General features: G+C 33.9%; 1 protein-coding gene across 1 annotated transcript in view; it reads left to right on the top strand.

Annotated features, from left to right (window-relative positions):
* The window catches only part of LOC114324261 (MOXD1 homolog 2), a 623307-nt gene that overhangs the window by 233350 nt on the left and 376707 nt on the right, over positions 1-13250 (top strand). The window contains exon 2 of the mRNA XM_028272058.2: positions 6537-6839. Within this exon, the coding sequence (XP_028127859.1) occupies positions 6576-6839 (264 nt within the window). The 5' untranslated portion in view covers positions 6537-6575. The remainder of the gene's footprint in view (positions 1-6536; positions 6840-13250) is intronic.

Raw genomic sequence — 13250 nt, 5'->3', positions numbered from 1 at the left:
TATGTGGTAGTTCCATTCTACTCTTCTGTTTCTTACCCAGTTCTAAGTGTTCTCCACCATCATGCATCTCTGTCGTGTATCTGTATTTATAGCTCTGTTCCATAGGGTCTTACCATGGATTTTTCGAAGGGTTTTTATCTCTTGATGTGCTAAGTTTGCAATTTATGACGACGCAATCTTAATCTCCGATAACGACGATAACCTACACCGATTGGTACAGTGCCGAAGAACTACAGCATGAAAACATCAATCTTCTTCTTCACGTGCCATCTCCGCGACGGAGGTTGGCAATCATCATGGCTATTCTGATCTTAGATGCTGCTGCTCTAAACAGTTCGGTTGATGTGCATCCGTATCATTCCCTCAAGTTACGCAACCACGAAATTCGTCTCCTTCCTACACTTCTCTTGCCCTGGATTTTCCCCTGTATAATCAACTGAAGTATGTTGTATCTCTCATTACGCATAACATGCCCCAGGTACTGCAGCTTTCGTGTATTGATGGTTTCCAATATTTCCAGTCTTTTGTTGACTCTACTCATGACTTCATTGTTTGTTATATGCTCGGTCCATGATATTTTCAGGATTCTTCTATACACCCACAGTTCAAATGCTTCCAACTTTTTAGTAGTCGATGCGTTAAAAGTCCATGCTTCTATCCCGTAAAGCAGAGTCGAAAAAATGTAACACCTTGCCAGCCTAACCTTCACAACCTAAACATCAATAGTTAAGACCCAATCCTTGATAGTGTCAAGGGAATCCATAAGATGCAAAATAGTAAGTAATTAAAAACAAACTAATTGAACAATTCTCGAGATTCGAATATCTGGGAGTCGAACTATGTAGTTATGGAGATGTTAAAGAGGACATGCCAAAGCAAGCAAATTAAGCCAATTACGTGTCAGGATGTCTGAAAGATGTCATCTGGAGAAATAAAGATATGAGGCTGGAAGGGAAAGCACGCATTTACAAATCATGTGTAAGACCGACATGACGTACGCGACAGCAACAAGAAGTGACACAGCAGAAAGCATGACAATATTGAGAACATCAGAAATGAGAACGTTGAGGTCAATAACTGGGAAAACACTGAGAGACAGAATATCGAACGACAGTATAAGAGATCTCTGTAACATACAAGATATAGTACGGTTGGGAAGACAGAGAAGATGAGAGTGGAATCACCATGTGACGAGAATGGACGGCGAGAGAATTGCCCTTATAGCCAGAGATACAAAGCCAATAGGCAAGAGGCAAGACAGATAAGACGAGAGTAGAATCAGCATGTGACGAGAATGGACAGCAAGAGAGGATAGCCCGTGTAGCCAGAGATTCAAAGCCAACAGGCAAGAGACCAATAGGAAGGCCCTTTAAAAGGTGGCGACAGAGCTGGCAGTCAACATCACAGCTAGGTATACAAGCTCAAAATCGGTTAAGAACAGGTCAAGAGGCCTAATATAAGAAGAAGAATTCTCTTTGTCCTGTTTGTGTCAGGTCGTGTTTTTACCGCGTATGTCATTATTGTTCTGATAACTATGATGTCATATTGCTTCATTTAGGCAACCTGAGGCTCTGTTTTCTTACTTTCAGGGCCGCCGAGAGGGATGAGCGGGCCCCGGTATAACAAGTGAAGCCCAGGCCCCCGCAAAAAGTGAAGAGCGAAAAAAATTGTTTGATTTTTATAAAAAATAAAATTATCAATAATAAATAATAACAAACATTTCAAATATAAATTTTTTTTAAATTTTGATTATATTTATAATAGTGAAAACTTTTATAATACAGGTGCTTTTGGAGTTTTCTGATTGGCAAAGATGTCTATAATTTTCAAAAAATCGCATGATTTTACCAAATGATTAGCAATGCATCAATTTGCTAAGAGAGTTAACGGATCCTATTTCACTGTAGATGTCATAGCATTTTTTATTCGAGAAGGACAACTAAGGACCTTTCCTGTTCAGCGGGTTAAATTGCTTAATTATTATTTCTTTTAAACAATATTAGCCCGATCAGGGAACGCAAAGTTTTACGAAAACCTCCAAAAAAAAATAAAGGAAGGGTGAAAATTTGGGAATAGGTAGTTGAAATTGTCTATTATTATATAAGAAAAAGTTTACAATTCTACATCCCCTCCATTTTAGAAAAATTGGAAAATACGGGGTGAAAAATTTTTTCTCGGGGGGTGAAAAAATATACGTTCAAAATAAATCCGGAATTGGATAAAATGACTAATTTTAAGTAACTTTTGTTCTAGAGAGTTTTTTTACTAAGTCAATACTTTTCGAGTTATTTGCGAGTGAATGTGTTCATTTTTAACAAAAAAAAAATGTTTTTGAACGGTTTTTCGGAGATAACTCAAAAAAAGTATTTTAGCGAAAAAAATATTCTTAGTAAAAATATAGCTTATAAAAAAGTGAAAAAAAATTGTGTATGCGTGACGTCTGCAGACCGAGTAGAAACACAGTTGCAGCTAATGAAATGTAGGTTCTTCTTCGTCAAATTCCAAATCGAATATTTCAATGTGAAATTCCCAAAAAACGGAGCACTTTTCGGGGAAAATTAATTACAACTTTTTTAAAGTGTTGAAAAAAAGGTTTATTTTTGTTTTTTGAAAATACTTCTAACATTAAAAGTAAGTGAGTTACGCTCAAAATATTGTTGGTCCCTTTTATTTTTTGGTAAAAAAATGGCGAAAATCACCCCTTAATTGGCTTTTCAAATAAAATTAATCGTTACCGCTTTACAAGTTACTTTACTTATGTATTGTTTATATTATCTATAAGTTTCATTGGTTCATAGTGCTCAGTTTTGAAAAAAAATTGGTTTAAAATAAAACATTTTTTTTTATTTTGAAAAAAATCGTAATTGTTTATGGAATTAACTTAAAAACAATTAGGAATACCAAAAATCTCAAAGAGTAATAAAATGTACGCTTTGCTTTTCTGAATATTTTTGATTTTTTGCTTTCTTGTTAGACAAAAATTGGTTATGCTATGGCTGTTAAAAATTTGCCTAAACTCGTGATTAGTTACTCGTTCAAGCCATTTTAACTACAGCTTTTTCAAAACGAAGCACTTTGAACCTATGAAACTTACAGATCATATGAATAATAAATAGACAACGTAACTTGTGAAGTGGTAATGTTAAAATTTATATGTGATGCTAATTAGGGGGTGATTTTCGCGATTTTTTAGCAACAAATAAAAGGGACCAACAATATTTTGAGCGTAATTCCCTTACTTTTAATATTACAAGTTTTTTTAAAAAACAAAAGTATACCTTATTTTAAACACTTTAAAAAAGTTAAAATGAATTTTCCCCTAAAAGTGCTCCGTTTTTGGGTTATTTCCCGTTGAAATATTCGATTTGGAATTTGACGAAGAAGAACCTACTTTTCATTAGCTGCAACTCTGTTTCTACTGGGTCTACAGACCTCATGTATACACCATTTTTTTCAATTTTTTAGGGGTTATATTTTTACTAAGAATATTTTTTCGCTAAAATACTTACTTTTTGAGATATCTCCAAAAAACCGTCCAAAAACATGTTTTATTTTGTTAATCATGAACATATTCATTCGCAATAACTCGAAAAGTATTGACTTAGTGAAAAAACTAGTTGTTTAGAATTAGTCATTTTATCCAATTCCGGTCTTATTTTGAACGTATTTTTTTCATCTTCGAGAGGGGGTATTCCCCTCCATATTTTAAAATGGGGGAGATGTAGAATTGTAAACTTTTTCTTATATAATAATAGACAATTTCAACTACCTATTCCCAAATTTTCATCCTTTCTTTATTTTTTTTGGGGTCAGATTGTTCTTTGATCGGGCTATATATGACAATATTAAATATTTCACAGCGAAATATTTCGTTGGGCGCAAAATTATCTGTCGTGTCACTACTAGCCCAGTCAAATCATCAAAAAATCTGGCAAGCTTCTTGCGCCGTTGTAAGAATAAAACAATAAAATATATTTCAAAATAGATGGTAAAGCTCGTAGGCGAGTGTTAATTAAACGCATTATACACATAAAGTGAAAAGCAAAAAAAACGGGAAACATTTGTTCGGTCAGGCTGAACCCAACCCCTCCCCACCCCCCTGGCGGGCCTGCTTACTTTGCTCTATTCACTTGATCTTCTATTTCTATTTCAATCTTTCCTAGATACATAGTGTGATGCGACGATAGAAGCGCGCCGATGCCACGCCGTCTGATTAGAATGAATCGTATACCGACGGTCTAGTCTAGTAGCAACACGTGCCTGAGAGGTTTGGCAACACTGATCTGCATAAGGTGAAATAAGTGTAGATGTCACTTATTGTTTTATTATCTGACCCTCCAGCTCTAATATGTATGTTAACATAGTCTAGTGTCTAGTCAATCAGATACTAAATAGTTTTCTTCTTCTTCTTGCAGTACCGTCTCCTGTTGGAGGTTGGCTACCATCACAGCAATCTTAACTTTGTTGGCTGCAGCTCTGAACAAATGTATTGAACTGCACCCATACCACTCCCTTAAATTTCGCAACCAGGAAATCCTCCTACGTTCCACATTTCTCTTTCCCGAGATTTTTCCTTGGATTATGAGTCTTAGCAGAGAGTACTTTTCTCCTCTCATTATGTGGCTTAGATATTCCAGTTTTTTCGTTCGTATGGTTTTTATGATTTATTATTTATTGATTATTTTCCACATTCTCCTGTAGCACCACATCTCGAATACCTCAATGTTTTTGATGTTTATCTTTTTCAGTGTCCAAACTTCCATGCCATACAGCAGAACGGAGAAAACATAGCACCTTAACATTCTCGTTCTTAAGTTTATATTTATGTCCCGGTTGCATAGGAACTTTTTCATTTTGACAAACGATTGTCTCGCTATCTCTATTCGCCTCTTGATTTCTCTTGTCTGGTCATTAGTATCAGTGAACCAAACCCCTAAATATTTGTAGGTTTGTTTATGGTTAATCAGCCAGTTGGTGTATAGCTTTTTTGTTACAATCATGAATTTAGTCTTTTTGATGTTCAGTTTTAAAAGATACTTATTGGTATGAGTGTTTATGTTTTCCATCAAATACTGTAAATTTGCTAGGTTATCTGTTACTATTAGCGTGTCATCAGCGTATCGAATATTGTTAATTAACTCTCTGTTAATGTTCATACCAATATTTTGCTCTAGGAGCGCTTCCTGACATATTGTTTCGCTATATTTGAATAGTAGTGGAGAAAGCACACAACCCTGACACACACATCGACACACTCGATAGTAGTAACACACTATTTACCGAACTCTGAAAACACATACTATACAAACGTTAGAAATATCCTTCTTTTAAGAAAGCATCTAGAAAAGATATTGGGCAATAAAAAACAACAGTTTTGTGACATTGACAAAAACATTTAGCACTATTTCTGATAGAACACTCTATATTCTAGCAGTTCATTTAAATTAAACCTAACCTCAATTTCCACATAATCTCAATTTTTCAAACAGAAAACGGGAAAATCGTTTGTTTTGCGCATTAGGTTTAATTGCTGTACAAGCACACAACCGAAGTAGCAATAAACGACGAATTAATAGTAGATTCACAGAAAATTCAATCGATAAACAAATAGCGCTACCGAATCATTGCTTTCTGTGAAAATAAACTGTATTTCAATTGGTTCTGCTTTAAACACAAACCATAAAAAATAGAATAATAGAAAGATATTGAACGCTGTTGTCGAGTTTAACCCAATCGTGACTTTTGTGTTACATTTGTGTTGTAAAACAGCTGATTCATCCAATGACAATTTTTGTTACTACTACATTATGTGCTCTAATTCTTCCCAGGATTTATAGTTTATAGTTATGTTTTTAATGTAATAAGGTTATTGTGTAGAACGCTTCATCAAGATCCTAATTTAATTTGTAGATGCCTCTTGCTCTCATTCTCTGGTTGATTATAAGGACTTTGACTAATAAATATTTGTCGAAGCAAGGTGCAATTCGTTGTTAAAGTGAAATGCAATGTGAAATTCGGCAAAATATGAAAACTTTTTAATAGAATTACAGAAACAAAAATGCATAGGACGGCTCGAATGACCATAAAAGGATATCCAAATTATATTAATTACGCATAACTTAGGACTTAGAGCCTTGGGTCGCTTCAATTGTTTTTATGACGCCTGAACCAGCTTAGTTGAGCTTAGTCAACGATTGGTATGTAAACAAAAAAGGATTTTGAAATGAAGGTGTGAAAATTGGTTTGTTTTGGGCATCGGAAATCGAAAAAAGTGGCCTCGGAAATCAAAAAAAGTTATTTTGATTTCCGAGGCAAGACTTTTCACGAAAATATCGACCATTTTTGCTGTAAAAATACATTTATGTTCCAGAAACCATGGTACCTACAGATGCGTACTCAATATTATTAATAGAGAAATATATTAGAGCCTTATTAGAAAAAAATATTTTTTGACGATTTTTTACAAGGTTGTAACAGATATATAAAAATATACTTTGTTGCATTTTTAATTTATCTAATAACATTTATTGTTTCAGGAATGTCTTTGGCTTTCTAAATCCTTTCCATCGCTAACCATGGATTCCATACAGCGAGTAGTTTCAGTGTTCTTAGTGTTGTGCTTTGTGAACGTATCTGAATGCGCGAGATGGGCTCATTCCGTCTACCTTAGTCCAGACTATCGGTTGCTCTGGTCGTTAGGTCCTGGACCTCAAGATATCACGTTTGAAGTGCAAGTCAGGACGCTCGGGTATGTTGGTTTTGGGTTTTCCAAGGATGGAAGGATGGCTGGATCCGATATGGTTATTGGGTGGGTGGATCATAAGCAGGTGTACTTTCAGGTAAGAGTCATTATTATTGTTTATTATTTATTCTTGAATAGAATGTTGTATATTTATACTGCAACAATATATAAACCACTCGAAAATGAGAAGCACAGCTAGACGACAAGCTAGAAAAAAAGTTAAATTAGGTAAAAAATCAGTTAAAAATATTTCCTGATTCATAGTACTTCGTTTATATTGATTTCTGTTTTAGTCCATTTATTTTTTCCTTTTAGGCTCTTAAAAAGCTAAACAAAAAATGATTAAAATCATAAGGTATTGTCAAAATTGGTGTTGCATTTTTTTATTTATTCATTGCGTTTATTATTATAAGTAGTGGTCTACATTCTACATCATATTGTGGAATACTCTTGCAGATTCTTCTTATGGCATACCACAGGATTTCTAAGTTTGCTGGGAGGACGTGGCCAATAAATTTAGCTTTTGACCCAATATATTCAGCACATATTTCACCATCATTATCAGTGGCGTCACAGTTCTTTATGAGCCAAAGACTTCTTCAGAACAATCCTCCATTCGCTCCTGTCTGGCAACTTTTCTCCATGCTCTAATTCCAATGTTTAATAGGTGACAAATCAGCTGATCTCGATAGCCACTCCAAATTGTTTCACCAGATTCTTCTATGAAGTCCATGGTTTCACGGGCAATAATATGAGGTCTTGTGTTATCCTGTTGAATGATCGCATTTGGAATGGTTTGTGAATTCGGATGTAAAACCGGTTGCAGTATTTCACCAATATATCGTCGAGCTGTCAGAGAGCCGTTAATAAGAACTAGAACTGATTTGCCTCCTAAACATATAGCACCCCATACCATAATGCTTGGTTATCTTGCTGTATGACGTTCAACAGCCAGTCTATATTTCGTCTCTCACCTCAAAACGTATTATCCTTATGCGTCCATCAATAATGCTATCCAAACAATATCTAAATTCATCGCTGAAGCAGACAAAATTCCATTGGCCATTCCAGTTTTGCTGAGCTCTGCACCATTCGAAGCGTCCAGCTTTATACTGTGATGTCAAAGGTAACACCAAAAGCGGACGGTAAGCTCTCAGTTCCATTCCAAGTAATTTTTGATTAACTGTTCTTCTTGAGCCTATCCTTCCTGTAGTTGCAACTAAATCATCTCTTACTTGATGCACCATGTATTTGTTACATCTACTTCTCACAGTATGAAGTCTAAGATGACACAAATCCCAGCCTTGCAATATTCTAGGACGTCCAAACTCTCCATGACGTCGATAGGTCTCATCATTGGACCACCTCCTCCAAGCACCGTTGATGGATTAGCTTCATCTCTTTGTGAAATTTCTAGTAAACCAAAATCGGTCTCTTTCATGTTTACAAAGATTCCTTTTTCTGTCTCTTAAATAACAAAATTGCTGACGACAGCAAACTCCTGGCATTTAAATTTTTTTGGGTAAATAAAAACATTCCAAAATGACTAAAAATTACAAAAAATGTAAATTAAATACACTGAAGTAAACTTTATTATCTTTATTCTTTTTGCGAAAAAAAGGAAAAAAGCTTCAGTTAGAAAAAGATAGCGAGATAAAAACTTTATCACTTATATATTTTTAGATAAGACTTAGACAGAATAGAAATACTTTTGATCCAAATAATTAACCGTATACAAAGTGTAACCAATTTTTTTGATTGTCAGTATAGTATTTTGAGATATTTTATATATCATCTTCAAGATTCCTGTATTCTCTAAACCAACAAAAATCAAATAATAATATATTATACGACCATATTTATTTAAAAGTAACCAGTAAAAATTGAGAAATTATAGTTATATAATTATATCTTTTAGCTTTTTTAATCTAGTGTATATCTATTTTCATTCTCTTGAATAAGATACAGCTACAACGATTTTGGCTGTCAAAAAACGGGGTCAGAAAGTAAAAGCCGTCCATTTAAAAGTAGCGTTTATCTGGAAAAATCTTATTCAGAAACTGTTTTATCCTCTTCAAAACCGCAAAAAAAGCTTAGTCAATTTGTTTAACCCTAAAAAAACACCATCTTGTGCTTTAACTAAATGCAATAAAGTCAGATATAACGGAGAAACTAAATTGTGTTAAGTTGGGATAACCGGATTACAGAGGAAAAGATTGGAAACGACCACAGAGCCTTTTCTACCAACAAGAAAAAATAAATAGAAGGGTAAGCACAAAAAAATCTGTTGGCAATCGGAAATTGCGAGGCAGAGACAATTTCATTATTTAATTAATTGAGCCCGACACCTCCTCCTCTTCGCACTAATTTAATTTATTCCAAGAATAATGTTCCCAGCGACAATTTTACAGGATTTAATCAATTTTGATCGGATATCCTGGTGAAATACTTGATTGGAAAAAAAGAGGAGCTCCTGAAAAAACAGCGTTTATTGAAATTCCATTTAAATCCCTTACAATTCATTGGATTTAATCTTTATATCTTCACTTAGGGCCAGATTTACATTCTGGTTTCAATTAAAAAAACATTACTAGCCTTTTTCGTTTGTTACTTTTTGTTAAGTTTTCAATCACTAAAAGAGAATACAAGATTAAATAAATACTCATAGAAACACAATCTTCAAGGCGAAACTTTAAAAGTTTTTAAAGCTTTTAAAGTTTTATTATATTTATTAAATAATGTTTTATGTTGATGTTGTAGATAACAACAGAAATAAAAGAAGTAATTTAGGCTAAAGAAACATTAAAAATTTTCAGGAAAATGTTCACACATGTACATCGGACAAACAGAGAGACTTTTTAGGAACGCATATCAGAGCATAAGAGGTCATTAAACATGCATTATTCTTATTCTCTCTGCTCGTATTCCCATAAGGATTCGGCTCCTTAAATTAGACGTTTTGTTTCACAGACATGTCACTGGTCTGTTTTTCATCATGTCTTCTCTGATCTGCCTCTCCTACAACTACCGAGCGGGCATTCATATTAGGCGATTCTCATTTCTACATGATCTTGCTTTAACCCGCCGTTACACGCGTCTTCTATTGTGACGTGGTTGCACGCGTATGAGCGTCGCCCTCACCTACATCAATTCGACTTATTTCGAGGAAGAATGAATGTCAACATGTATAACTGTAAAATGGGTTGTACTCACATATTATCCTTTAACTACCCGCGCATCAAGTTATAACATAACTACACGCGTGGCGTACTTTATACGCCACAAGAAAATACATTTAAAAACAGCAGATTTGTTTATTTTTTTTTTAAATACACTTAGTTGTTTGTTATAAACCTTATTCGGCATCAGTGAATACTTGGAGTTCGTTCTCAGTAAGCCAATTGGGATTTATAACTGGAATCATGGAATAACTGGATTCCATGATAAATAAAATTACTAATAAAAAAATTTTTTAAATGTGATTTTTTACAGGAGAAAAAGTATTGTTTATAAAGAAAAATATATTTTGTGCCATAATGACTAAAAAACAATTGAAATATATGTACTTATATTACGACTTATATTAATATAATCGTGGGGTATATTGTTCACCACTGGAAACAACAAATAATAAAATGTAAATTACGATCTCCCAGAACGCCGATTATAACGAAACTAAAACCAAATTGTAAAGCACATTCCAAGGATAGGTTAGAGAGATAAGCAAGGTCAAAAATTAAATTTTTAAATATATTTGCAGTAGAATTCTTATATCTGGCGTACAAAATACGCCAGCGCGTGTAGTTAAAGGTTATAGAAGGTCTCGTAAACCAATTTTTTTTATTAATTTAACAAAACAAAAGTAAAAATAATATAGATCAAAAGCAAGTTTTCCTTATTGTCAATTTCAGGAAGCCACTGAAGTAATTGACGTTCTTTACGCGAATTCATTTTACTAAAAATACAAATTGAAATTAACAACTGTTCTGAAGCTATTTCTTTGTGGCATTTATGTGATTAACTATTGATATTTTGTATTTTGATAACCACGTTCGAGGTGGATTTCGAAACGTCAATAAAATCAATTTTTAAAGTTAAATTGTGGCTTATTTTTCAATTAGAATAGGTAAATTTAAAAATGGTGCTTAACCAGTGGCGCCCCTAGAATTTTCCTGTGGGAGGGGGGTCGGCTTGGGTACCGAAAGTTTTTTGTATTATTTGTGACAGTCAAGTTACATTTTGCTACTTTCTTTTATATATATTTCTATATGCTCTGGGAGGGATTTTAACCCCTCAAACCCACCCCCTCGGTGCGGCACTGTTCCTAACCTAACCTAAACAACAATATTTTAATTAAACCTACCCAAATATTAAACAAAAAGCTAAAAGTTTCTTTGAGATAACAGAAACGTGATTTCACCATGATTGCACGCGCAGTGAGGAATTCTCTCACTTGAAGAGGGATGTCACTTCTTTCAAGTATCACAGAGCACACTGACTGCCTGAAATATTCTAAACTTTTTCATACTCTCTCATGAACGATGCTAAAGGCATTTCTGGGTGCTCAAGGATATCGTATTAGTTAAGACGATTTTATTGATTATAAACAAATATGGTGAGGTATTCCCTCATAGCGCGTGTAATGGCGACTTTATCTTAACATACATCTCCTTATGTTGTAATACTTTAAATTCTTCTTTGTTATTAGCCGTCCAATATGAATTAATATCTTCTGGGTTTTTTTTGTACTGGAAGATCGTATGCAGATACAATATTCGTCTTAATGCAAATTGCTGAGAAATCAATAGGGTATAATAGACCAACATTTCTATGTCTGATTGACTGAAGGAAGTAGGTATTTGACAGAGTAAGATGCAAAGATGTAATCCATCTTTTGTGTAATATATCTGTTCCCCTAGATATCATAAAAGCTATTGAAAATCTCCACCAAATCAATAAAATGGAAGTCAATGACAATGGAATAGATTAGACAACTTACAGAACCTAGAGACATAAGCAGCGGAATAAGGAGGGGAAACATTGAGCCCTATTAGTCTCTTGAATTTAATCATGGATGAAATTATCAAAAGTGTCAACAAAGGAAGAGGATACAGAATGCAAGATACAAGAAAGAAAGATGAGTGAAGACATTAGAAGCAGACATTCAGTGTATAAATTTATGGATACTAAATGGAAAAAACGATGGAATAATTACATAAGCAGCTCTCAAGGTGACCCGCATGGTCAAAATAGCAAGAGATAAATCACCAATCGACAAAAGAAGTATTGGACAACCGTGCAAAATATGGAGTGACAATATTCCATAGAAGGGATCAATCCACCAATGAATAAGCAGAAATACTTATAAAGAGGAGGAAGCCGAACAAAGATATCAGTTAGGATGATTTTGTTTCAGTTTTGTTGAAACTGTGATATCATGGTCCACATAATCATAATAAAGCGTATTACCAAACTAAAAGTTCAACTTTATCCTGCTAACGGCCGGTTTCACAATCTGTGGTTAACCCTAGCGGTCAACTAACCTTTACCCACAGTCTAACTGACAGTTGCTGTTTCACAACCACAGATTCAATCATGGTTAGTTGACCCTAAGTTTTGTTTTATTTTTCTTATGTTGGTAGGAAATTATGGACAATGATCACCACAAATAACATTTTTATGGAAGAATTATCAAATCAGCTGATCAGTCAGATGAGTTTCCATTGATTTTTATTAGGATAAATTCAATAAATTGTTATATTTCTTTATGTCAAGGATTTTATATTTAGTTGTGGAGTTTATTTTGCAGATTAAGGAAAAATAAATGTGTGTGTATGTGTGGTTAGGATATTCAGTCAGACTTGTGGTTGATTTGCATAATCATATTTTTGATGTTGATTCTTGCTACCTTGCTTGCTTTAAAAATTCATATATTTTAACATACCTCCTATGGGATTAATAAAATTTCATACATGATGGTTGCATCTTAGATTTTGGACCATAAAAATTACTATGCAAAACTTTTTTGAAGTATCTTTTTTTCGTAAAATTAATATTAAAAATGCTTCCCATACGTGGCCAACTAAAGTACACACACTGTATATTACATGCACATTATACATTTTAAGTTTTGTTTAAGAATAATATTTGTTTAAGGTCTTTCGCCAATATTGTTAAAATTAAATTGTTAATATAAAAACATGTAGCAAGCAAGAGAATATAGTATGTATTAATAATTACCCCAGAAAGCAAATCGTTTAAAAATCGAACAATTATTGGCCGCTGAAATGCTAAACGCATTTAAGTACATCATATAAATTCATATCTGTAATTAATAATTTACGTGTATACACTCTGTCCTGTCAATAAAACGAAATTAGGTTAGGATAACCTCTGGTTAAGAGCTTAACCATCACTCCAAGCTCTGGTTAAAAATTCTATCGGTTAACCACAACTTCGCCGTTGACCTGATATTGTGAAACACATATTTCGGGGTAACTTCTGGTTA

The sequence above is a fragment of the Diabrotica virgifera genome, chromosome 7 (genome assembly GCF_917563875.1).
Source record: "Diabrotica virgifera virgifera chromosome 7, PGI_DIABVI_V3a".
Lineage (NCBI taxonomy): Eukaryota > Metazoa > Arthropoda > Insecta > Coleoptera > Chrysomelidae > Diabrotica > Diabrotica virgifera.
Note: the sequence above shows the minus strand (reverse complement) of the source record. Positions and strands in the feature narration are given on the sequence as shown.